General features: G+C 42.2%; 1 protein-coding gene across 6 annotated transcripts; it reads right to left on the bottom strand.

Moving 5' to 3' along the window:
* Positions 1–711: 711 nt before the first annotated feature.
* On the bottom strand, positions 712–26,915 carry LOC101109377 (dihydrodiol dehydrogenase 3-like). Of its 6 annotated transcripts, none has more exons than XM_027976792.2 (10): positions 26,726–26,915; positions 24,308–24,485; positions 22,267–22,434; positions 21,313–21,429; positions 19,808–19,885; positions 19,274–19,396; positions 5,125–5,234; positions 3,829–3,994; positions 3,553–3,635; positions 712–913 (listed from the first exon to the last, which is right to left on the bottom strand). In XM_027976792.2, the coding sequence occupies exons 2-10, from the start codon at positions 24,389–24,391 to the stop codon at positions 871–873; spliced, it is 972 nt and encodes a 323-aa protein (XP_027832593.1). In that variant the 5' UTR covers positions 24,392–24,485; positions 26,726–26,915; the 3' UTR covers positions 712–870. The 6 variants fall into 6 exon arrangements, with proteins under 6 accessions (XP_027832593.1, XP_042085611.1, XP_004014370.1 ...); XM_042229677.1 differs by having other exon boundaries at positions 24,308–24,478; XM_004014321.5 differs by having other exon boundaries at positions 24,308–24,440.
* Positions 26,916–27,301: the final 386 nt, after the last annotated feature.

Genomic DNA, 27,301 nt, shown 5'->3' with positions numbered 1-27,301 from the left:
ATAGGAGAGTCATGAAAGTATGAAATTAAATTTATATTTTATGGCAAGAAAAATTTAACATGAAAGCTTTTCTCTACCGTTGCACTCCTCTCCCTCACTGTAAGTTGTGTGTCTGCATGATGCATGGACCAGACCTCCCACATCAGAGGGAAGACCTGCTTGACCTTGAAGAGTGACAGACAGACTCCTAGCATCAGTAAGCTCCTTAAAAGATAAATTCCTTCTTGACCTTGTAAGGGGTCACATGACCCACCATGATGATGCTTAGATCTGGATTATGTACACTGTCAATAATGTCTTTTCATGCAGAGCCCTCTGTCTCCAAAACCTACATCCCTGTGCCTTGACTTCTAGAGGACAGAACAGTTCTCAGGCTTTCTGAGATGCTCTTCCTGGGTTATAGTTCTCAAATCTGACTTGAACAAAATTTTCCATTTCTTCCTTTTACTTTTTCCTTTTCTTTTTTTTCCGTTTCACATACAATATTATATATTTTTCAATGCCATTCTCCCAAATTATCCCACTCTCGCCCTCTCCCACAGTCCAAAAGACTGTTCTATACATCTGTGTCTCTTTTCTGTCTTGCATACAGGGTTCTCACTAGATCAACTAATTCATTTTTGACAAAAGAAAAGGCACAAGGAGGTTGTCTTTATTTTCTAACCTTTCTCTTTTATTTTCCAATTATTTTGTTATCAGAGAAAACTAGAATTCATATTTGAAGTCTTCTTTATTTCATAAAAAAAATTTAATGATAAACAAGCTTCAAAAGTTCAGACACTTCTTTTAAACATCTCCACCAAGTACAGAAATGCTCTTCACAACCCTAGAATAGAAGTTCTGGTAGAATGCATGGTGGACAGCTCACAGTCAATATTCTTCAGAATATGGATACTCAGGATGATCAACAAAACTGAAAGAGAAAAAGGAGAAATAATTTATTAAATCTGTCATATTGTCACAGAGAGCATTACTATGTAGCTGCAGTCAGGATGGGCTAAAGCTCTAAATCTGTAAACACATCCCATCTTCTCCCCCAACAAGCACACATCAGGTTTCTGCTCCATGTGCACATGGCACCTGATGTCCAATCACAACATTCACATGTGATATTCACCCCACAGTGACAGGTAGTTTGAGTCAGGTTACAATTTATAAGAGGGCACAGACCTAAGGATAACTATGGAGGTCATTTCAGACACAGGTGGAACTTTTGACCCTAAGTGATGAGAAGGATCACAGTTAAGGAATTCTTTGCTGGTTTTCATAAATCCATTCAACAGAAAAACAAATATTAAGCACCCCTCCAATACAGGGTGCTTCCATTAAGGAATTACTATTAAATTGAAGAAATACCACATACACCTAAACAGTCTTACCTATAAAATGTGATTACTGCTTTCTTAATTTGTATCACATAACTACACTCATTATTAATTAATATTACTGCTGTTTTCCTTCCTTATAGTCTGATTTTTCTTTCTAAATTTGTTCTTTTGAACTCAGTTCATTAAAGAGTGCATCCTGAGCCATTCCATGTGCCAGGAGCTGTGCTATCGAAATAAACCTACAAGGATGAGTAAGTCTAGGCATTCACAGAATAATGAAGGAGAGCACAGAATATACATAAAGCTTTTGAGGACAGAAAAGTAACTTGCTATTTTTCTTACTTTTCATCATGTCTTTTTTTCAGAATCATAATATACATATACATAAGTATGCAGGCACACTAAGTCGCTCAGTTGTGTCCAACTCTTAGTGGCCCTATGGACTATAGCCCACAGGCTTCTGTGTCCATGAGATCCTCCAGGCAAGAATACCAGAGTGAGTTGCCTGCATTCCTCCAGGGGATCTTCCCACCCAGGGTTCCAACCTGCATCTCTTATGCCTCCTGCATTGGCAGGCAGGCTCTTTATCACTACCGCCCCCTAGGAAGCCCATATATATGTGCGTGTGTGCTGTGTGCCAAGTCGCTTCAGTCGTGTCTGACTCTTTGCATCTCCATGGACTGTGGCCCACCAGGTTCCTCTGTCCATGGGATTCGCCAGGAAAACACCGGAGTGGGTTGCCATTTCCTTCTCCAGGGGATCTTCGCAACCCAGAGCTCCAACCTGCACCTCTTAGGTCTCCTGCATTGGCAGGTGAGTTTGTCACCATTCGCGCCAACCAGAAAGCCTACATGTAAATGTACATATAAACATATATATCTTCTTTACATACAAGGAGGCTTCCCAGTGTCTCAGTGGGTAAAAAACCTGCCTGAAATGCACGAGACACAGCAGACATGGATTCAATCCCCAGGTTGGGACGATCCCCTCAAGATGGGCATGGAAACCCACTCGAGTATTCTCGCCTGGAGAATCCCATGGGCAGAGGAGGCTGGCGGGCTATAGTCCATAGGGTTGCAAAGAGTCAGACACAACAGAAGCAACTGAACACTACAAACAAGGAGAGCTGTAAGATTTTCCGTTTGAAACTAAATCTTCATTTTATCACTAATTTGTGTTCCCTTTTCTCTAAACTCCCTCCCAGCATGTCTCTGTTTGATTAGTCTTCTGTCTCTTCAGTCCTGACATCCTCTTGCAGTATTTGGCAGCTGGAATTCCATGGTACTAAGTAAAGTCAAGGAGGTAGGAGCTCCCCAGTGGGTGGACCCCTGAGGGAAAAAGTCTACACTGCAGTGAGTCTTGACTCAAGAAACCAGAGAGACCCAGACGATCTTACCAGGTGTGTCCCGCTAAGGACAGAAGTCTCTCTCTGGGGGGTCAGTCCATGATATACTCAAACTTCATTTGGTGACATTTTAAGGAAGAGGAAATGGGAGATGTGTTGGGGAAAAGGTCAATAAAGGGATAAATTTGGAAGAAATAGATGGTGTCTTGGTAAAGAAAAGTCCATCAGGGAGAAAATCCACCAGACACTTAGGAGAGGGAGTGGAGCCAGGCTCACTGTGAATTTTCACACTGAAGCATGTTGGCCTTCATGGGGCCCTCCTCCAGAAATATCAACAATGTGTTCACAAATGTGTTAGGATAAGCAGGAATGTAATTCAGGATGGATTCCTTATTACACATCATTATATATCATTTCCTCCTGATTCTACAAAGAACTAAAGATGAAGCATTTGCATCAGTCCCTGAAAGAAGAAGCCTGGTGGGCTGCAGTTGATGGGGTCCAAAGAGTCAGACAAGACTGAGCAACTAACGCTTTCACTTTCCAAAAGAAGAATGGGCTGCAGGCCCTGTGCCCTTTGTGTTTCCTGGGTCTCTGGGCCCTGAGAGGAGGTACACCAGGCACAACATAGTGAATTCACCACAGTCTCAACACTGGGGATTTTACTGATTGGCTGTCCTGGGCCCCAGTCACATTTCTGTTGATCAGAGATAGAAACCTAGAGGAAACCTCTGGTGTGAGGTCTGCAGGAAGCCCCTGGTATACTCCTACACTGGAAACCAGGGCTGTCTCCCTGAAATTAAGCTTTAAGTAAGCTATTCCTCTGCTGATCTATATGCTAGAGAAACAGTATTTGTGGAACATATGCAAGTCACTTACTGTTGCAAATCATAGTATCTTAGATTGCTATTGAGGCCTTCGATTGCTTTCATCTCTTCTGGAGTCAGTTCAAAGTCAAACACCTGGAAAGAAGGAAGAATCACATTAAACTTTCCCCCAAGGAGCCGGCCTTCCCCCGGGGACTGGAGGACTTTCCAGCTGGATGGGGACAACCATGGGGAAAGGGAAGCTATGTCTGTCTTCAGTTAGACAAAGAATGCCCCTCATGAAGGATATTCCTTAAGAGCCCTCTCTGCCCACAGCCCCACTCATTACCTGTATGTTCTCTTTGATCCGCTTCCTGTTGTAACTCTTGGCCAGAACCACAACCCCACGTTGTATCTGGTACCGAAGGGCAACTAGAGCTGGGGTTTGCTTGTGCTTTTTGGCAATGGCAGAGAGAACTGGGTCCTCCAAGAGAAAGGGGAGGTTTGGGTTCACCCTGGAAGGAAATTCAGAAATGCCAAGGAGCTAAGACTAAGTACTCAGTTTATGAAGAGGCTTCCCAAACAGATCAGGTATATCACCTCTAGACCAGTGCTTCTTAAAGTGTGGTCCATGAATCAGCATCATCAGCATCACCTCTGATCTTTTAGAAACACAAATTTCCATGGCTTTGCTGAAGACAAACTGATACAGAACCTCAAATATGTCACCAAAGTTGACTCATTGGAAAAGACTTTGATGCTGGAAGGGATTGGAGGCAGGAGGAGAAGGGGACGACAGAGGCTGGATGGCATCACTGACTCAATGGACATGAATCTGAGTGAACTCCGGGAGTTGGTGGTGGACAGGGAGGCCTGGCATGCTGCAATTCATGGGGTCACAAAGAGTTGGACATGACTGAGCGACTGAACTGAACTGATTCTGTGATTACAGATCTCTGTGGGTGATTCAGATGCATTATTGAGTTGAAACCAGGACTGCCAAACTCTTGGAATTTGTTTCTTTTTTACTTCTCTGTGGTTATTTTTCTTTTCTAATCAAAAGTAAAGACAATGGTATGAAAGGAGAACATCATGGGAAATATTGGGGAATATTTTGTTTTTCATTTTTTTCTAATTGTCACTTGTGTCAGGTGTTGATAAAAGCTGAACAGTCTGAAAATAAAGACTGTGCATTTCATAATTATTTACATTGTGCAGTTCTTCTACAAATGTTTTAAAAAATGGTTCAACTTGTACTTATTTTTCAATCATGATAAACCTGGAAATTATGTACTATTATCCTGATTTTAGACATAAAGTGAGGAAGACTTGGTAAGTCTATTATACTAATGTGCTCATTATCCATAAATAAGTAAATTATGACAAAGCTTATGTCTTAGTTATCAACTGGGGGATTATATAGAGATTTTAATGCAGACACGTGTTAAAATCTATATACAAGACACATGCAATGTAAGAAATCTAGCTGGGTGATGAAAAGACAAAAGAGTATTTCTCCCATCTGTCTTCTCTCTCCTCTACCCTTTGAGAGTTATCTCCAAAGCACTGAGTACAGAATAATAATATTTTCTTCAAAAAATGAGTTTTAGATAAACTCCTTGTGGCCATCCATAATGTTCATTACCATTGTAATGTTCGTTGGGCTCCCAGAGCACCATAGGCAACCAGGACAATATCGTGTGACTTGCAGAACTCCAGCAGTTTGCTCTGGTTGAGATAAGGGTGACATTCCACCTGTAGAAGCCAACAGAGAAGAGTGTCAGATTATATGAAAAGGTAACACACCAGAGAAACCTTGAAAGGAAGAATTATATATGCTAAAGAAAAATTGTCACATCAAATTACAACTGGAAGTATCAAGGAAAGATTTTTTAAACTTATATTTCTGTCCCCTGAAAAGGTAAAAAATAATGACATTACCGAGAACAAGTAATTCTGTGGACCAGTTCTTGGTTGCTGAACACCACTGAACAGACCAAGATAAATGCCTAATTCCAGACCTGGGGCAGGAAAAGAGCTGTCTAAGCTTGGGACATCAAACAACTCCAGAAAGAAGGAAATTGCACAGTCTTATGAAGAAATATCTGAAGGTCAAAAGAACCAGTGTGATGAATTCCCATTGGTGACATTTCAGTAGATTTGAGCACTAAAGGGAATCATGAGTGAAAGCAAACGTAGCACACAGAGGCAAAATAAATCCCTGGGAGAGGAAGAAAGAGCAAAAACGCTTCTCTCCAAAGATGATGATTATTACAATGCATCTTTTCTCAGAAACTGACAGCTAATGTGAAGGAGTGCAGTGTTTTCCCCTATCTGAAAGGAATAGATGTATTTCATCCTGAATAATGATGGAATTTTACTTTTACAGTAAAATGTCAGATCAGAAGATTAAAAAGAACGTTTAAAATGGAAAATAATGACAAATGTTCCAATGAAATAATTAATTCAGTGGAAAGTCATCAATGGATTCTCAACCATTATGTGAAAACTTAGGGGAAATCAAACTTCCCCTGATGATGGTTATCATCCAACAGATGACTAGATAATTTCAAGAAGGAAAATACACATTTTCAAATAAAATATCCAGCTACTCAGGAAGCAAGAGTTCAAACTGGACATGGAACAACAGACTGATTTCAAATAGGAAAAGGAGTAAGTCAAGGCTGTATATTGTCACCCTGTCACCCTGCTTCTTTAACTTATATGCAGAGTACATCATGAGAAACGCTGGACTGGAAGCAACACAAGCTGGAATCAGTTTTGCCGGGAGAAATATCAATAACCTCAGATATGCAGATGACACCACCCTTATGGCAGAAAGTGAAGACGAACTAAGAAGCCTCTTGATGAAAGTGAAAGAGGAGAGTGAAAAAGTTGGCCTAAAGCTCAACATTCAGAAAACGAAGATCATGGCATCCAGTCCCACTACTTTATGGGATATAAATGGGGAAACAGTGAAAACAGTGTCAGACTTTATTTTTTGGGTCTCCAAAATCACTGCAGATGGTGACTACAGCCATGAAATTAAAAGACGCTTACTCCTTGGAAGGAAAGTTATGACCAACCTAGATAGTATATTCAAGAGCAGAGACATTACTTTGCTAACTAAGGTCCGTCTAGTCAAGGCTATGGTTTTTCCTGTGGTCATGTATGGATGTGAGAGTTGGACTGTGAAGAAGGCTGAGTGCCGAAGAATTGATGCTTTTGAACTGTGGTGTTGGAGAAGACTCTTGAGAGTCCCTTGGACTGCAAGGAGATCCAACCAGTCCTTTCTGAAGGAGATAAACCCTGGGATTACTTTGGAAAGAATGATGCTAAAGCTGAAACTCCAATACTTTGGCCACCTCATGCGAACAGTTGACTCATTGGAAAAGACCCTGATGCTGGGAGGAATTGGGGGCAGGAGGAGAAGGGGACAACCGAGGAGTAGATGGCTGGATAGCATCATGGACTCGATGGACGTGAGTCTGAGTGAACTCCGGGAGATGGTGATGGACAGGGAGGCCTGGCGTGCTGCGATTCATGAGGTCGCAAAGAGTCGGACATGACTGAGCGACTGAACTGAACTGAACTAGCTTTTCCAGAAAAACAAAAGTGCTGTCCCTCCCAGTGGAACAACTTGTCACCATGCACTTCCTACCCGGGTTCATTTAGGGACAAAGCATGCAACTAACATTTTCTTGTCAAAATATTTAAACTAAATGTAGCAAGGAGTTCAGATTTAACTACTAATTTATGTAATCTAGGATTACAGAAACAAGTCAATTAGCATCACAAAGTATCAATGATAAATACAGTGTATTTCTGAAAACCTTGTATGGATATCTTGGTAACACAATGACTGAGTGATCGTTTTACATTAAAAGAGCTTAAGGTGACTCAAAATTACAAGTGAACCACAGTCAGACTCAGGTCACCAAAATAATGTTGCAGCCTGGCAGAGTAGACACCAGAACCTGCCCCATGGCTCGAGGGTGCGGCAAACGGTGCCCTCATGATTGTGCTAGTAGGCATGCTGAATGGACAGACTTGGGGCTGGGCATGCTCTCTGCTCCGCTTCACTGCCGGCCTCTGCGTCCATCCCCGTGGAAACAAAACAAATGTTTCTGATCAACAGCTGAGCCTCACCTTTACTCCCTCTTTATGGTGTGCTGATCAAACTCCCCAGTATAGCTCTTTCCTAGTGATCTCATGACTTTTGCCCATAAAAGTGCAGGCTGAAAGGAGACGTCTTGGCTTGCTGCCATGGAGAGCAGGAGGGTCCCCTGATTCCCTGCTTGCAAATTAGATGTGTCTGTCTTTTCATTACGCGCTCACCCCTGGTTCAGGTCTTTCTCACCCTCTGTGCTGGCCATGATAGGTGGCCCGAGTACAGGGACCTGAAGTCGGGAAGGATTCCCCCGAGAGAAAAAACTCAAAGTGAAGACAGTGAGCGGTAGCTGAGATGCCTGGATCACAACCAGGCCCTCAAACTCTAAGGGTGGGAAGCCCCTTGTTGTCCACATCAGGGTGTCCATGGGGAAAGACTTGAGTAAAGCTGAGAAACATCATCTCCAGCTTTTGAGGCACCTCCTCCAGACTGCAGGAGTGCAGGTGAAAGAGGAGCCATTGGCACAATTGCTAAGAGAGGTGGTTAAATATAATCTTTAGTTTCCAGAAGAAGGCACTCTAGATACTGAAAATTGGGATCCAGTGGAAGAAAATTTGAAATCAGCACACAGGAGAGGGGATTGCATACCTATGATGGTATTCGACACCTGGGGGCTAGTGCGATTGGTCCTATACCCTTGACAGACTGAGAAATAATGTGAGAAGACGGTGTCCTCAAACATCTTGTTAACCCTTCCACTCCTTTGCCACCCAAGCTCAATTTTCCTCCACTGGGTCCAGAAATGTCTCTAGAGGACAAGCCGCTGACATGGTCTCAGCAGGCCATGGCCTCCGGCCTTCCTATGGGTGCTTTTGACATTGAAGACCATCTTGCTTTCCCTATCGATTACAGGCCCAACCCCAATAATCCCACTCAGGTTATTGCAACCCATGAAACTTTTGACATCAGGTTTTAAAGGAACTAATCTAGTGTTAGGCTGAACGGGGTCAATTCTCCGTATACATACATGGGAGCTATTGGAAATTTTCTTGCATGGGAGATGCTCTCCTTATGATGTTAATATGCTAGCCGAAACAGCTTTAAGTGGTCCCCAAAATTTACAGATTTTTGCCTCTTATATTGAATTGTGCCAATAGCTTCCCTGTATTAATTTGGTCAACGGAGATTATCTTACTTTTGAAATGCTCATAGGCACAGGGCAATACACCAGTCCAACAGCCCAGTTGACACTGGTGAGAGCATATGTACAGATTGCAAAATGCTGCTGAAGCAGGGGCAGACAGCATGAGAACCCAGCAAGCCTACTGGTTCATTTGTTAAAATATTACAGAGACCCAGAAAAGAAATCACTGAATTTTAGACCAGCTCTCATCTTCTCTCCACCATCAAATTAATAGTCCTACAGTGGGGGACATTTTGTAAAAACAGTTAGCCTATAAAAATGTCAATAAAGATTGCCAGGCTGCCCTTAACACTATTTGTCAAAATGGCAGCCTTGGCGATATGTTGGAGAGTGTCAAAATGTTGGTACATAGGCTCACAAACAAACCAAGCTAACCCAAGCAATTTGTGCTGCCTTTAAAAATAATTTTAGCTCTTCCCATGCCAAATGCTTTCAATGTGGAAAACCCGGATATACGAAAAAGGCTTGCTGTTCTGGGCCCAAAATAGGTGTTACAATAGCTCCACCTACTGGAGAAAATAAAACACCAGGACTTTTGTCAAAGGCTTTCTCAGCACAGTATACTAACGCATATATAAGGAATTTAGAAAGATGGTAACGATAACCCTGTATGCGAGACAGCAAGAGAGACACAGATGTATAGAACAGTTTTGGGACTCTGTGGGAGAGGGAAAGGGTGGGATGATTTGGGAGAATTGCATTGAAACATGTATAATATCATATATGAAACAAATTGCCAGTCCAGGTTCAATGCATGATACGGATGCTTGGGGCTGGTGCACTGAGATGACCCAGGGGGATGGTACGGGGAGGGAGGAAGGAGGGGGGTTCATGTTGGGGAACACATGTATACCTGTGGCGGATTCATGTTGATGTATGGCAAAACCAATACAATATTGTAAAGTAATTAGCCTCCAATTAAAATAAATAAATTTATATTTTTAAAAAAGAAATAAAACACCAGGACAGTGTCCTAGGTACCAGAGAGGCAATCATTGGGCTAATCAATGCAGGTCAAAATTCCATAAGAATGGTTCCCCTTTGCAGCCAGGAAACCGCCATCAGGGCCAGCCCCAGGCCCCACAAACGGTGGGGGCATACACTGTGAGGATCTCCAGCACACCTTTCAGCCTATCTCCAGCCTCTCAGTCTCTACCAGTGGAAGTGCTGGGTTGGACCTCCCAACCTGAGTAACTGTTCGAATTAATGGATTGGATCCCCCCCAACCACCACCCAGTCACAATCCCTACTGGGATCCAAGGCCCCATTCCACCAGGGACCATAAGACTCATTCTGGGCAGAAGTGGCCTTACCCTTAGGTTCAGTTCAGTTCAGTCGCTCAGTCGTGTCCGTCTCTTTGCGACCCCATGAATTGCAGCACGCCAGTCCTCCCTGTCCATCACCAACTCCCGGAGTTTACTCAGACTCATGTCCATCAAGTCAGTGATGCCATTCAGCCATCTCATCCTCTGTCGTCCCCTTTTCCTCCTGCGCCCAATCCCTCCCAGCATCAGAGTCTTTTCCAACGAGTCAACTCTTTGCATGAGATGGCCAAAGAACTGGAGTTTCAGCTTCAGCATCAGTCCTTCCAATGAACACCAAGGACTGATCTCCTTTAGAAAGGACTGATTGGATCTCCTTGCAGTCCACAGGACTCTCAAGAGTCTTCTCCAACACCACAGTTCAAAAGCATCAATTCTTTGGTGCTCAGCTTTCTTCACAGTCCTACTCTCACATCCATACTGGAAAAACCAGAGCCTTGACTAGATGGACCTTTGTTGGCAAAGTAATGTCTCTACTCTTTAATATGCTACCTAGGTTGGTTATAACTTTCCTTCAAAGGAGTAAGTATCTTTAATTTCATGGCTGCAATCACCACCTGCAGTGATCCAATATGCCTCTGGAGATCAGCGGAGAAATAACTCCAGAAAGAATGAAAGGATGGAGCCAAAGCAAAGCAATACCCAGCTGTGGATGTGACTGGTCATAGAAGCAAGGTTCGATGCTGTAAATAGCAATATTGCCTAGGAACCTGGAATGTTAGGTCCATGAATCAAGGCAAATAGGAAGCGGTCAAACAGGAAATGGTAAGAGTGAACATTGACATTCTAGGAATCAGCGAACTAAAATGGACAGGAAAGGGTGAATTTAACTCAGATGACCATTATATCTACTACTGTGGGCAGGAATCCCTTAGAAGAAATGGAGTAGCCATCATGGTCAACGAAAGAGTCTTAAATGCAGTACTTGGATGCAATCTCAAAAATGACAGAATGATCTTTGTTTCCAAGGCAAACCATTCAATATCACAGTAATCCAAGCCTATGCCCCAACCAGTAACGCTGAAAAAGCTGAAGTTGAATGGTTCTATGAAGACCTACAAGACCTTTTAGAACTAAAACCCAAAACAGATGTACTTTTCATTATAGGGGACTGGAATTCAAAAGTAGAAAGTCAAGAAATACCTGGAGTAACAAGCAAATTTGGCCTTGAAATATGGAATGAAGCAGGGCAAAGGCTATAGAGTTTCATCAAAAGAACACACTGGTCATAGCAAACATCCTCTTCTAACAACACAACAGAAGACTCTACACATGGACATCACCAGATGGTCAACACTGAAATCAGATTGATTATATTCTTTGCAGCCAAAGATGGAGAAGCCCTATACAGTCAGCAAAAACAAGACCAGGAGCTGACTGTGGCTCAGATCATGAACTCCTTATTGCCAAATTCAGACTGAAATTGAAGAAAGTAGGGAAAACCACTAGACCATTCAGGTATGACCTAAATGAAATCCCTTATGATTATACAGTGGAAGTGAGAAATAGTTTTAAGAGACTAGATATGATAGATAGAGTGCCTGATGAACTATGGACCAAAGTTCGTGACATTGTACAGGAGACAGGCCTTACCCTTCAGTTCAGTTCAGTTCATTTCAGTTGCTCAGTCATGTTCGACTCTTTGCGACCTCATGAATAGCAGCACACCAGGCCTCCCTGTCCATCACCAACTCCCGGAGTTCACTCAGACTCACGTCCATCAAGTCCGTGATGCCATCCAGCCATCTCATCCTTGGTCGTCCCCTTCTCCTCCTGCCCCCAATCCCTCCCAGCATCACAGTCTTTTCCAATGAGTCAACTCTTCACATGAGGTGGCCAAAGTACTGGAGTTTCAGCTTTAGCATCATTCCTTCCAAAGAAATCCCAGGGCTGATCTCCTTCAGAATGGACTGGTTGGATCTCCTTGCAGTCCAAGGGACTCTCAAGAGTCTTCTCCAACACCACAGTTCAAAAGCATCAAGGGCCTCCAAATTCTTCCTGGCCTTATTGACCCAGCTATTCAGGAGAAATTAAAGTAATGGCTCTCTCTCATTAATTCCATGTCATTCCTCAAGCTCAATAAATTGCTCAACTCTTTCCCTTGCCTTACCATGCCCTTAACAACTATAATCCTGTCACCAGAGGAGAACAAAGATTTTGGAGAACAAGTGATCAAGTAGTGAGCTTTACTCAACAAATAGTCTCAGATCAGCCCATATGTAAGGCTAAAATCCCAGGAAAAATGTTCTCTGAACTCTTAGATACTGGGGCTGATATTTCCACCATTACTTCTCCTCAATGGCCAGCTAATTGGCCCCTGACTGAACCCCAGGAAAAGATAATCAGGGGAACCTCAACAATTTGCTCAAAGTGCAACAGTTTTTCCTTGCCTGCTGCTGCTGCTGCTGTTCAGTTGCTTCAGTCCCATAGATGAAAGCCAACCAGGCTTCCCCATCCCTGGGATTCTCCAGGCAAGAATACTGGAGTGGGTTGCCATTTCCTTCTCCAATGCATGAAACTGAAAAGTGAAAGTGAAGTCACTCAGTCATGTCCGACTCTTTGCGACCCCATGGACTGCAGCCTATCAGGCTCCTCCATCCATGGGATTTTCCAGGCAAGAGTACTGGAGTGGGATGCCATTGTCTTCTCCGTCTTCCTTGCCTAGGGCCCAACAAACAAACTGTTCACTTTCAACCTTTTATTGCAGACCTTCCCTGTAATTTATGGGGCAAAGATCTGCTTGCCCTTTGGCACCTAGTTCTCTCCAATGAGGAAAAGGTAGATCATATGATGGCAAGAATGGGGTGCCAACCAGCAAAAGAGCTAGGAAACATTTACAGGGAGATCCTTCTCCTTTACCTATTCATCCGAAACTGGACAGAAAAGGGCTAATTGAGGGCCATTAAAGTTTCTCTGCCACCACAAGCCACACCTCTAACATGATTTACATCTAAACCTGTTTGGGTGGATCAACGGCCTCTAGCAAGGGAGAAACTTATACATTTACAAGCCTTGGTAGAAGAACAGTTTCAAGCAGGACGCATAGAAAATGCTAGTCCTTGGAATACTCCAGTTTTCACAGTCCATAAGAAATCAGGCAAATGGAGGCTGCTTCATGAGCTTTGAGCTATTAATGCAGTAATGCAACCCATGGGGACCTTGTAGCCTGGACTCCCATCCCCTTCAGCCTTACAACAGAATTGGCCAATTATAGTTTTGGATCTTAAAGACTGTTTTTATACAATCTGCTTAGCCCCATAAGACAAAGAAAAATTTGCATTTTTGATACCCAATATTAACCAACAAGCCCCCATGAAACATACCAATCAAAAATGTGTCTCTGGAGATGATGAGTCTACAAGTCTTCAAGATGGCAAAGTAGAAGGACATGTGCCCGTCTTCTCCTGTGAGAACTCCAAAATTACAACTCACTGCTGAACAACTGTCAACAGGAGAATGTTGGATCCCACCAAAACAAGATACCCCACATCCAAGGGCTAAGGAGAAGCCTCAGCAAGACCATAAGAGGGGCAAAATCACATTTGGAATCAAATCTTGTACCCTCCAGAGACCTCGGAGGGCTCAAACAAACCTTGTGTGGACCAGGACACAGAGATCCCACAGAGACTGAAACAGAACTATGTTTGAGTCTCTCCTGCAGAGTTAAGGGTCAGCAGTGGCCTGCCATACCCCTCAGTCAGTCTCTCCCATCAGGAAGTTTCTGTAAGCCTCTTATCCTTATCCACCGCAGGACAGACAGATGAAAACCGCAATAACAGAAAACTAACCAAACTGATCACATTGACTATAGCCTTGTCTAACTCAGTGAACTATGAGCCATGCCATGTAGGGCCACCCAAGACAGACAGGTTGTGGTGGAGAGTTTTGACTAACGATATCCACTAGAGAAGGGAATGGCAAACCACTTCAGTATTCTTGCCTTGAGAATCCCATGAAAAGGCAAAATTATAGGACACTCAAAGATGAACTCCCCAGGTCAATAGGTGCCCAATATGCTACTGGAGATCAGTGGAGAAATAACTACAGAAAAAAATGAAAAGACAGAGCCAAAGCAAAACAACGCCCAAGTGTGGATGTGACTGGTGATGGAAACAAAGTCCGCTGCTGTAAAGAATGATATTGCATAGGAACCTGGAATGTTAGGTCCATGAATCAAGGCACATTCAGTTCAGTTCAGTTCACTTCAGTTGCTCAGTCATGTCACTTTGTGACCCCATGAATCGCAGCACACCAGGCCTCCCTGTCCATCACCAACTCCCGAGTTCACTCAGATTCACGTCCATCAAGTCAGTGATGCCATCCAGCCATCTCATCTTCTGTCGTCCCCTTCTCCTCCTGCCCCCAACCCCTCCCAGCATCAGAGTCTTTTCCAATGAGTCAACTCTTCGCATAAGATGGCCAAAGTATTGGAGTTTCAGCTTTAGCATCATTCCTTCCAAAGTAATCCCAGGGCTGATCTTCAGAATGGACTGGTTGGATCTCCTTGCAGACCAAGGGACTCTCAAGAGTCTTCTCCAACACCACAGTTCAAAAGCATCAATTCTTCGGTGCTCAGCCTTCTTCACAGTCCAACTCTCACATCCATGCATGACCACAGGAAAAACTATAGCCTTGACTAGACAGACCTTAGTCGGCAAAGTAATGTCTCTTCTCTTGAATATACTATCTAGGTTGGTCATAACTTTTCTTCCAAGGAGTAAGCATCTTTTAATTTCATGGGTGCAGTCACCATCTGCAGTGATTTTGGAGCCCCCCAAAATAAAGTCTGACACTGTTCCCACTGTTTCCCCATCTATTTCCCATGAAGTGATGGGACCAGATGCCATGATCTTCATTTTCTGAATGCTGACCTTTAAGCCAACTTTTTCACTCTCCTCTTTCACTTTCATCAAGAGGCTTCTTAGTTCCTCTTCACTTTCTGCCATAAGGGTGGTGTCATCTGCATATCTGAGGTTATTGATATTTCTCCCAGCAATCTTGATTCCAGCTTGTGTTACTTCCAGTCCAGCATTTCTCATGATGTACTCTGCGTATTGGAAGTGGTCAAACAGGAGATGGCAATGGTGAACATTGACATTTTAGGAATCAACAAACTAAAATGGACTGGAAGGGGGGAATTTAACTCAGATTGTGATTGCTCCATGAAATTAAAAGATGCTTACTCCTTGGAAGGAAAGTTATGACCAACATAGATAGCATATTAAAGAGCAGAGACATTACTTTGCCAACAAAGGTCCATCTAGTCAAGGCTATGGTTTTTCCAGTAGTCATGTATGGATGTGAGAGTTGGACTGGGAAGAAAGCTGAGCACCGAAGAATTGATGCTTTTGAATTGTGGTGTTGGAGAAGACTCTTGACAGTCCCTTGGACTGCAACCAGTCCATTCTTAAGGAGATCAGTCCTGGGTGTTCATTGGGAAGACTGATGCTGAAACTGAAACTCCAATACTTTGGCCACCTCATGCAAAGAGTTGACTTATTGGAACAGATCCTGATGCTGGGAGGGATTGGGGGCAGGAGGAGAAGGGGACGACAGAGGATGAGATGGCTGAATGGCATCACCGACTCGATGGACATGAGTTTGAGTAAACTCCGGGAGTTGGTGATGGACAGGGAGGACTGGAGTGTTGCAATTCAGTGGGTCACAAAGAGTCGGACAAGATGAGCAACTGAACTAACTGACTGACTGACCATTAATTACATCTACTGTGGGCAAGAATCCCTTAGAAGAAATGGAGGAGCCATCAGAATCCCCAAAAGAGTTCGAAATGCAGTACTTTGATACAATTTCAAAAACAACAGAATGATCTCTGTTTGTTTACAAGGCAAACTATTCAATATCACAGTAATCCAAGCCTATGCCATGACCAGTAATGCTGAAGAAGCTGAATTTGAATGGTTCTATGAAGACCTACAACACCTTCTAGAACTAACATCCGAAAAAGATATCCTTTTCCTTTATAGGGGACTGGAATGCAAAAGTAGGAAGTCAAGAGACACCTGGAGTAACAGGCAACTTTGGCTCTGGAGTACAAAATGAAGCAGATCAAAGGTTAACAGAGTTTTGCCAATAGAACACAATGGTCATAGCAAACACCCTCTTCCAACAACAGAAGGGAAGACTCTACATATGGGCATCGCCAGATAATCAATACAAAAATCAAATTGACTATATTCTTTGCAGCCAAAAATGGGGAAGATCTGTACAGTCAGCAAAAACAAAACTGGGAGCTGACTATGACTCAGATCATGAAGTCCTTATTGAGAAATTCAGACTTAAATTTTAAAAAGTAGGGAAAACCACTAGACCATTTAGATATGACCTAAATCAAATCCTTTATGATTATACAGTGGAAATGAAAAATAGATTGAAGGGATTCGATCTGATAGAGTGCCTGAAGGACTATGGACAGAGGTTCTTGACTTGGTACAGGAAGCAGTGATCAAGACCAACCCAAAGACAAAGAAATGCAAAAAGGCAAAACAGTTGTCTGAGGAGGCCTTACAAATAGCTATGAAAAGAAGAATACTGAAAGGCAAAGAAGAAAAGGAAAGATATACCCCTTTGAATACAAAGTTCCAAAGGATAGCAAGGAGAGATAAGAAAGCCTCCCTCAGTGTCAATGCAAAGAAATAGAGGAAAACCATAGAATGGGAAAGAATAGAGATCTCTTCAAAAAAATTGGAGAAAATGCTCCAAGGGAACATTTCATGCAAAGATGGGCTCAATAAAGGACAGAAATGGTATGCACATAACAGAAGCAGAAGATATTAAGAAGAGGTGCAAGGATGCACAGAAGAATTATACAAAAAGATCTTCACAACCCAGATAATCACGATGGTGTGATCACTCATCTAGTGCCAGACATCATGCAATGGGACGTCAAATGGGCTTAGGAAGTATCACTAGGAACAAAGCTATTGGAGGTGATGGAATTCCAGTTGAGCTACTTCAAATCCTAAAAGATGATGCTGTGAAAGTGCTGCTCTCAATATGCCAGCAAACTGGGAAAACTCAGCATTGACCACAAAACTGGAAAATATCAGTTTTCATTCCAATCCCAAAGAAAGGCAATGCCAAAGAATGCTCAAACTACCACACAATTGTGCTCATCTCACATACTAGTAAAGTAATGTTCAAAATTCTCCAAGCCAGGCTTCAGCAATACACGAACTGTGAACTTCCACATATTCAAGCTGGATTTGGAAAAGTACGAGGAAACAGAGATCAAATTGGCAACATCTGCTGGATCATTGAAAAAGTAACAGAGTTCCAGAAAAACATCTACTTCTGCTTTATTGAGCATGCCAAAGCCTTTGACAGTGTGGATCACAACAAACTGGAAAATTCTTCAAGAAATGGGAATACAAGACCACCTTACCTGCCTCCTGAGAAATCTGTATGCAGGTCAAGAAGCAACAATTAGAACCAGATATGGAATAACAGGAAAGGAAAGTGAAGCTGCTCAGTCATGTCCAATTCTTTGTGACCCCATGGACTGTGGCATACCAAGCTCCTCCTTCCATGGGGTTTTCCAGGCAAGGGTACTGGAGTGGGTTGCCATTTCCCTCTCCAGGGGATCTTCCCAACCCAGGAATCGAATCCGGGCCTCTCACATTGCAGGCAGACGCTTTACCATCTGAGCCACCAGGGAAGCATGGAACAACAGACAAGTTCCAAGTGGGAAAGGAATAAGTCAAGGCTGTGTGTTTTCACATACAGAGTATGCAGAGTACATCTTGTGAAATGCCTGGATGGATGAAGCACATGCTGGAATCAAGATTGCTGGGAGAAATATCAGTAGCCTCAGATATGCAGATGACATAACCCTTATGGCAGAAATTGAAGACAAACTAAGAACCTTTTGATGAAAGTGAAACAGAGTGAAAAAATTGGCTTAAAAATTCTACATTCATAAAATAAAGATGATGGCATCTGGTTCCTACACTTCATGACAAATAGATGGGAAACAATGGAAACGTGGCAGACTTTATTTTCTTGGACTCCAAAATCACTGCAGATGGTGGCTGCAGCCATGAAATTAAAAAATGATTCCTCCTTGGAATGAAAAACTGTGAGAACAACCTAGACAGCATATTAAAAAGCAGACAGGGTACTTTGTCAACAAAGGACCGTCTAGTCAGAGCTATGCTTTTTCTAGTAGTCATGTATGGATTTGAGAGTTGGACCATAAAGAAAGCACAGTGCCAAAGAATTGATGCTTTTGAAACTGTTGTGTTGGGGAAGACTCTTGAGAGTCCCTTGGAGATCCAAACCAGTCACTCTTAAAGGAAATCCTTCCTGAATGATCATTGGAAGGACTGATGCTGAGGCTGAAACCCCAATACTTTGGCTACCTGATTCAAAGAACTGAGCCATTGGAAAAGATCTGATGCTGGGAGAGATTGAAGTCAGGAGGAGAAGGGGACAACAGAGGATAAGATTGTTGGCTGGCATCAACAACTCGATGGACTTGAGCTTGAGTAAGCTCTGGGAGTTGGTGATGGACAGGGAGGCCTGGTGTGCTGCAGTCCACGGGGTTGCAAAGAGTCAGTCATGACTAAGCAACATAATTGAAATATTCTGAAATCACAATATCTGCTCTAAATCCTGAGTAACTCTTCCATCAACTGTTAGGATCAACAAAGCATTTAACTTCATGCTCTAACCTGGGTGACTCTCATAGTCTACAGCACATTTCTTTGTACTGTGCTCACTGTTGAAGCTGGCATACCAAGACTAAGGATTTAGGCATCCAAACCCCATACAAATGCTTAACACCTATCTCACCTGTTTTTTTCTCTATTTATTTCCCATTCTGTGTTTTCATGGTCTTCCTTCCTGTATACAGTTTCATCTGAGCACTTCCACACCTGATTTCTGGTCATGCTTTCAGCTCAGGGAAACACGTCCTTCCTCTATGTTCTAGAAGCAGGAAGCCATCCCCAACTTCTCCACCCAGAGTTTATCAAAGATACTGTTATAGATTCTATTCACACAGTCCGGACACAGGCTCAGCTCTGTAGAATTCACTCTCTTTAAATGTCAGATGAACAGGAGTGAAGGACAGACAGACATCAGGCTCCAGTGCAAGGAGGTTCTGAAGAGCAGGAGGGAGAGGAGCCGAACTACTCACCTGATTGCAGACGGGCTTGTACTTGAGCCCTGGCTTGTTCAGGATCTTCTCCAGCTGCTTGTGGTTGAAGTTGGACACCCCGATGGACTTGGTCAGCCCTGCATCCTTACACTTCTCCAGGGCCTGGGAGGGAGTGGTGGTGAGCAGTCACTTGGCATGGGTAATATAGCAATAAGAAATGCTGAAAAATCATTAAAAGGGTCTCTGGTCAAGAATTAGCATTGCTTATCAAGGAGATAAAGGGAGAAAAGGTCATGACACAAGAAGAAGAAATATCATCTCCTTAGAAAACCTTGGAGAAGAAGGTCACATGTAAGGAAAGAGATGCCTATCTACACTCTCCCAAATTCTCCATTTCATTCCTCTCTGTGAATATTTGATCAATGGTTCCCTCCCCACAACCCCAGCATCCCAGCCCTTAGATTCATGAACTGCTGAATCTAATGGTCCACAGCCCATTCTCACAGGTGGAAGAGATGAAGGAGATTCCCCCTCTCCAGGCTCCTCCCCCGGTTCTCTCCTCCCCAGACTCACCTCCCATGTAAGACAGAGATCCACGGAGTCAAATATCGGTTTTCCATTTTCATCTGTTGGGAAAATTGCCTCCCCTGGCTGGAATAGAAGCAGTCATTTCAGAGATGTCACCAAACAATTTCTCCACATTTAGCCAGCCTGCCAGGCACATCTGGGTCTAGGATGCTAAACCTCCATGAGGTCCATTTACTTTCTGCCTACTAATATTTGCAAAGGGATTTGAAAATGGAGTTATCAGCAATGTGTTTAGAAGGCAGTTTTCCAGTAATCTCTTATACAAACTATATGTTTTGATAGATATAATTTTCCTACATTTTCCTGGGAACTCTCAGTGCCTTAAGTGAAATTTTTTCTGCCCCTTATAACTTTCCTCTTGCAAAATGCCTCTATTGTGCAGGGAGTGACAGTAAGTTATGCCTTACTGCTGGCATAAAAATTGCAATCTTGACCTGGACTAAATATAAAAATTCCCTTTTCACTCTGAACATCTGATAGCTTCAGGGCATACACATGAACCAGCAAGGTTCTCTTTAGGTTGATAAGCTATGTGGAAGAAGCAGACATACTCTCAAATATTCTGGACAATGAGGCTTGAACAGATCAAAGTCATTCTGCCACCCATGGAAAATGCTGAGATAAAAATAAAGCAAACCAAGAGTGATGTCATTATAAGGAATAGAAAAACAGTGACATTTCTGTCAAGTATTAGGAATCCTTAAATCTATGTAGATGGGAATTACCATCTACATAGTCCAATAAACTCCTTGGCAAAGGATGGCTTGAGCAGAATTCTGTATTCTAAAAAGGAGTTCTGCATAATAGATGTTGTTTTTGTTGTTTTGTTTCGGCTGTGCCATGGGTTTGCTGTATCTTAGTTCCCTGAATAGGAATTGAACCCACTCCCTCAAAACACCCTGACTCAGCACTGAAAGCACATAATCCTAACCACTGGAACAACTGGAAAAATTCCCCTCTACATAATACAGTTCTTAATGGCTAAGTGCAGTTTGCAAACCTCACTGTGAATACAGGCGACAGTGGAGGCCAGGTCTCCGAAGTCCTGAGAAGACTGTGATTACACCCACCCAGAAGGACACCACCAAATCCATGAAACATGAAAGGACGAGAGATGAAATGACCTCATCCTGTTCAGGTGTGAGGTCATGTCAGCGCTCAGCACCAGACTCTGGATATGAAATCCCATCTCCCAGGCCTAATCAGCACCATGCACAGAACTCGCCTATTTCTACTTCCCACAGGACTCGCTTATTTCTACTTCCTCAAGATTTTGAGACAGAGTCTCAGATTATTTAATTTGTTTCTCTGGAGGTAGATAAGAGATTCAAAGAATCTCCCCAAAAAGATGAACACAAATGATAATTTAGGGGATTCTGCTCTAGTGTAATCATTCCTTCAACCTAAGAAAAATCTTGTCAACCATCCATGGAAGTTATAGACATTCTGACCCAAGAAATAGAACAGAAGTGATCACCCAAAGCACCTACCATCAAAGCCACTGGTTGATGAATAATGTAGAGATCGACATAGTCCAGTTGAAGATCTTTCAGTGACTTTTCCAATGCTGGTCGGACCAACTCCGGACGAAGGGACGTGGACCAAACCTGCAGGGATTAAAGGGAGCTGTGGGAAATGAATGCTTCATGTAATTTTGTTTGACTTATTTCACTTAATAACTAGACATTATTATTGGTTAGAAAGAGATCTCTATGGGAAAAAGTTCCATTTCTTCTTGAGTTCTACTGTTTAACCTATCCATGTAAACTTCATTATTTTATTGAATTTATCATCTGTACATCTTTCACAATGGAATGAAATGAATCAAGATATAAATAACTTTATCAAATGATTACCATACCCATCAACTGACCTATGCTTGATAGAGTATAAAAGTAGAACCTTAGTCTAATTTGACCAAACAATCCATCTTCTCAAAATTAATTACTATCTTCTTTACATAACTATAGGGGAAAATGCTTTGAACACTTTAATATGAGCAGAACATAATTCAAGAAACTTTGGCTAGATCTTGTATAATACACTAAGTGTCTCTCCCAATGCTCTCTTACTCTTGGAGCTGAGAACTGAGATTCAGAATGTGAAGAAATTTGAGAAACTCACCCAGATGATAAGAAAAGCTATAATCTGCTCCCAGGTCTGTCTGATTCATTCGCCCGTAATAAATTACACTGCTCTGGCCAGGGCTCAAAGAAATAAAGTGACTTTCATGTAAAATTAAAATTTGAGTACACCATGATGATAAAGCTCTAGTTACACTCTTTTGGGAGGGGAGGACACAGTGAGAGGAAAAGGATGCTAGATTTAAGATACAAACAAGTGTGAAAACAGTGGTACCAATAAGCACCTTCACCAAACTACTGATGTTATTACCAAACTGTCATCTGCCCCAGTCACTTGCACACACGCAACACACACAGCACCTTTGAAGTGTAGAATATGTCTTCTCTTTTCACAGTGCCATCAGCAATCTTGCTTCGAATGGCCTGGCCAACCTGCTCTTCATTTTGGTATGCATGAGCACTATCAATATGCCGGAACCCAGCCTCTATAGCAAATTTGGTGACCTCCACAGCTTCACTCTTAGGAACCTACATAAGCAACAAAAATAGTAATTGAATATCCAAATGATTAAGAGACTGCTAAGGCACAAGCTTGATCTTATCAAGAACCAACATTGCTTCATGCATTTGATTCATTCTGCATGTGTGGTAAGGAACCCATAATACTTTCCCTGCATGTTCCTGGTCAGTGATTAAATGGACACCCAGGAACCCTTCAACCCCAGGCTATCACTGGTTGATCACAGGCATCAGAGGACCCAAATACCCTCTAGGTTCAGTAATCTGGTGGTAAAACTCAAAGGACTCAGAATAAAATTGTAGTCATGGATATGATTTATAAAGTGAGAGTTTGAAGCAAAATCAATAAAAGTACAAGGGGATGGTAAATACATCAAGAAACCAGGTGAAAGCTTCTAAGACCTCTGTCTACCAGTGTAACCACACAGAAAACACCAAATAAATGCTGTATCTATTCAAGGTGTACAAAGTGATGTTCTCTTATAACTATCCATTGTTAATGATTACCACATTCTAGCTAGTTAGCAGATCCATCATCTCACATAGCTAACTTCTTGGGTGTTTTCATGAGAATACTTAACATCTATTAACTATAGTCACCATACTGTACATCAGGTAGATTTATCTCATTACAGAAGGTCTGGATCTTGGACCAACATCTTTCCATTTTTCTTAACCTTGTCCCAGTTTCTGGTCACCATTACTCTACACTCTGCTTCTATGGGTTCACTTTTTCAGATTCTACCTATGAAGAGAGCATGCAGTATTTGTCTTTCTATTTCTGGCTTATTTCACTTAGCTTAATGTTCTCCAGGCTCATCTGTGTTGTTGCAAATGGTGGGATTAGCTTCCCTTTTCAAGCTGAATAATATTGCAATATGATTCTGTAATCCAGGATCTTTCATGTTTCAAGCAGGTAGATGCTTGGTCCAAGTCCCCCCTGTTGGATCTAGTCTTGGTTTCCTTATGATCACACGCCTTTTGGGGTATACTGAGGAATGAACCAGTGAGCTCTATACTAGCCTGGACCCTTCCCTCTACTCATCACATTTTACAAAGTGAACAATCCCATCTTTTACCTGTAAAATGTCTTCTGTTCTATAAATTAGAAAAGTGAGATTCAAAGTTTGAAGAACAGTCCATTGTCATAACTATATACTCTAAAAGCAAGATGGACAGCAAAGTTTCTGGCTTCCAGTCTAGAGGCTTGTCCACTAGTCTCTCTTATGCGTAAGGACTGAAAACTACAATAAAAAGGCATTACAAAATCCAAGGATACAGTACAAAGCCTGGCATGTAAGATTGTAGCATATCCCCTCAAATGATAGTATAGTTACCATCAGAAAAAGTTTCCAAGCAGAAACAGAAGTACAAGGCCAAACATAGCTGGAATGTGTCTTGCCTGGCACCAAGCAGGTATGCCACAGGAGAAAGGCAATTCTCTCCCACTAGATTTCAGTCACCTCATCTTTAGGCCCTCCCACCTCAATTATTTCACTGGGTCATGTTTTTCTGGAAGGAGGAAAGATTTCTGAAGTGAAATATACAGAAAACACCACCATTGCAATTGCTCTCAAAGTCAAGCTGCTGACAGTTAGTGATCTTGACAGCTGAATCTCACTCTTCTGCCAAGCTGGGAAAGAGATAGAAACTGGAGGGGAACCCAGAGTAATCTGCAGGTGAGCACAGCCTCAGACTCTGATGCAGAGTGAAGACTGGATGCTCTCTCCCTTTTCACAAGGCATGGTTCTAGCCTGGTTAGTGGAACCACATGATGCTCCCAAAGTCACCCAGGAACTCAATGCTTAAGAATCTTAACCTCCTTCCACTCATGTTACATCTACTTACTATTTATATCTCAACCCCAAACCACTACACTTACCTCTGGAGGTGCACCGGTGCCAAATCCCAAGGCAGGAATGAAGTGGCCATCATTAAGCTTCACTCTCTGACTTTTTGGATCCATTGTCTGTTTGGCTTCTACGACTAAGCAGACTCCGATTTTTCTCTTCTGCCTTCACAGGTTATAAATGTCAGTGAGGTAATGCCCTAGCTGTACTCTCCAATGTTAGCAGATACATTGTAGGAGGGGCAAAGTAAAACCAGTACCCCGGGGATAGGATAAGAAAAAGATTGAAGTCAATTAACTTGTTTGCATTTTTATCAGTATAATCATTAATTACACTGATTGAATCATTGACCTGAGGTTAAATCATTAACCATAGATATGCAGATAATACCACCTTTATGGCAGAAAGAGAAGAAGAGTAAAAGAGCCTCTTTATGAAAGTGAAACAGGAGAGTGAAAAAGTTGGCTTAAAACTCAATATTCAGAAAACTAAGATCATGGCCTCTGTCCCATTACTTCATGGCAAATAGATGGGGAAACAGTAGAAACAGTGACAGATTTTATTTTCTTTGGCTCCAAAATCACTGCAGATGGTGACTACAGCCACGAAATTAAAAGATGATTGCTCCTTGGAAGGAAAGTTATGACCAATGTAGACAGCATATTAAAAAGCAGAGAAATTACTTTGCCAACAAAGGTCCGTCTAGTCAAAGCTATGGTTTTTCCAGTAGTCATGTATGGAAGTGAAAGTTGGACTATAAGGAAAGCTGAGTGCCAAAAAACTGATGCTTTTGAAATGTGGTGTTGGAGAAGACTCTTGCGAGTCCCTTGGACTGCAAGGAGATCCAACAAGTCCATCCTAAAGGAAATCAGTCCTGAATATTCATTGGAAAAACTGATGCTAAAGCTGAAGCTCCAATCCTTTGGCCACTTGATGGGAAGAACTGACTCATTTGAAAAGGCCCTGATGCTAGGAAAGATTGAAGGCAGGAGGAGAGTGGATGACAGAGAATGAGATGGTTGGATGGCATCACCAACTCAATGGACATGAGTTTGAGTAAACTCCAGGTGTTGGCGATGGACAGGGAGGCCTGGCATGCTAAAGTCCATGGGGTCGCAAAAAGTCAGACACAACTGAGCAACTAAACTGACTGAGCTGAATCGTTAATTATATAATGATGAGATTGACTGAACAGTTATTGACCATATATTAGACTAGAAACCTCCACATAATTTTTTCATTGTCTAATATGAAGCTTGTGCTGTGCTTAGTTGCTTGCTCATGTACAACTCTTTTGACCCCATGGATTGTATTACACCAGGCTCCTAGTCCATGGGATTCTCTAGGGAAGAAAACTGGAGTGGATTGCCATGTCCTCTTCCCAATGGATCTTTCCAACCCAGGGATTGAACTCAGGTCTCCCACATTACAGGCAGATTCTTTATCGTCTGAGGCACCAGGGAAGCCCATATGTTAGACTAGAAACTTCCACACAATTTTTTTTCATTTTTCTAATATGAAGCTTGATTTTGATCAAACATCAGTTGAAATAATTAACTATCTTACAATATACACATACTAACATACAGCGAAGTGAAACTCACTCAGTCATGTCTGACTGTTTGTGATCCCAGTCCTATATAGTCCAGGCCAGAATTCTCCAGGCCAGAACACTAGAGTGGATAGCCTTTCCCTTCTCCAGGGGATCTTTCTAACTCGGGGATCAAACCCAGATCTCCCGCATTGCAGGCAGGTTGTTTACCCACTGAGCTATCAGGGAAGCCCCTTATACACACGCACACATATAGAGAATCACACAATTTAAGGGAGTAATTAATAAGCATTTTTCAAAATATTATTTCTTAATAAAGAAAACTTCAAATGAAAATAAATTTGCCTTTTTACTTTTCTCACCACCATAATTATGTTGCTATCCAGACCTGACAGTGGTGATATCCTGAAAAGAATACCAAAACCACACATTCTAACAAAGTGTTTTTTTGAGATTAATTATTTAATAGTTTCTGAATACCATGTGCAGTGTGCAAACAGACCCTTACAGGGGTTAATCCTTGGACTTAGTTATATAACTTTTTAGAAAGATATCATAATGGAAATGATAACGATTTTATTTACTTCATTATCTTGGTCAGTGGTTACTCATAAAAGAAGAATCTGTACACAAGTTAAATTGTTACAAATATGGGAAGAGTCAGGGAAATCAAGATGTATTGATACTATGGGATGTTGTAAAGCTAGAAGTATTGAATTCTCCTTTAGAAATATGAGAAAACAATCAGAAAACAGATGAAAAACCTCACAGGAGCTCTCGAAATGAATAAAATCTACAGGAAACATTAAACACACTATCAGGAAACATTAAACACACTATCAGGAAAATTCCAGAACAGAGCAGAAGGTCATTTCATCATGTTTTTACTCCCACTTACCTCTCCTCTGACTTCTACACTGCAGTCTCAATCTGTAAAGGGTGGCAGTTCAGTTTCCTGTTGCCTCCAGCAAACCAGATTGATCACAAAAACCTTAATGCAAAGTTCCGACCTATTTGGATGTTGCCTGGAGACTGGTGTCTGTTTTTCATAAACCTAAGCTTAAACTAAAGAGCAGCTGGAGTGGCTTATCACTGTTGCAGGGAGACTATATATATATATGGGGCCAGGGACAAGGAATTAAGGGTGGAGACATAGACTAGAGCATATAAAACCTTGAATAGAAACAGGGTGTGGATTTAGGGGACAGAGGACATTCAAAAACAACCACATATTCAGGAGAATCAAAGAGGCACACCTACTCTAGGCAAGATGCTGACTCAGAAATGAACTCAGTGCCCTTAGCTTAACTATTGGGGTAATCCAAGGACTAAAGCATGCCAAGTTAACTAGTGAAAGCCAGTCAGGACATGGCACAAATCTACAAAGAGTGGGTATTTTGTCCTTGTTTCAAGTGCCCAGTTGTAAACACACTCACACCCCATACACATAAAACTCAATATGCATCAAAGACTG

This window comes from Ovis aries, chromosome 13 (genome assembly GCF_016772045.2).
Source record: "Ovis aries strain OAR_USU_Benz2616 breed Rambouillet chromosome 13, ARS-UI_Ramb_v3.0, whole genome shotgun sequence".
NCBI classification, from domain to species: Eukaryota; Metazoa; Chordata; class Mammalia; order Artiodactyla; family Bovidae; genus Ovis; species Ovis aries.
The sequence above is the reverse complement of the archived record's forward strand: the minus strand, read 5'-3'. Positions and strand labels throughout refer to the sequence as shown.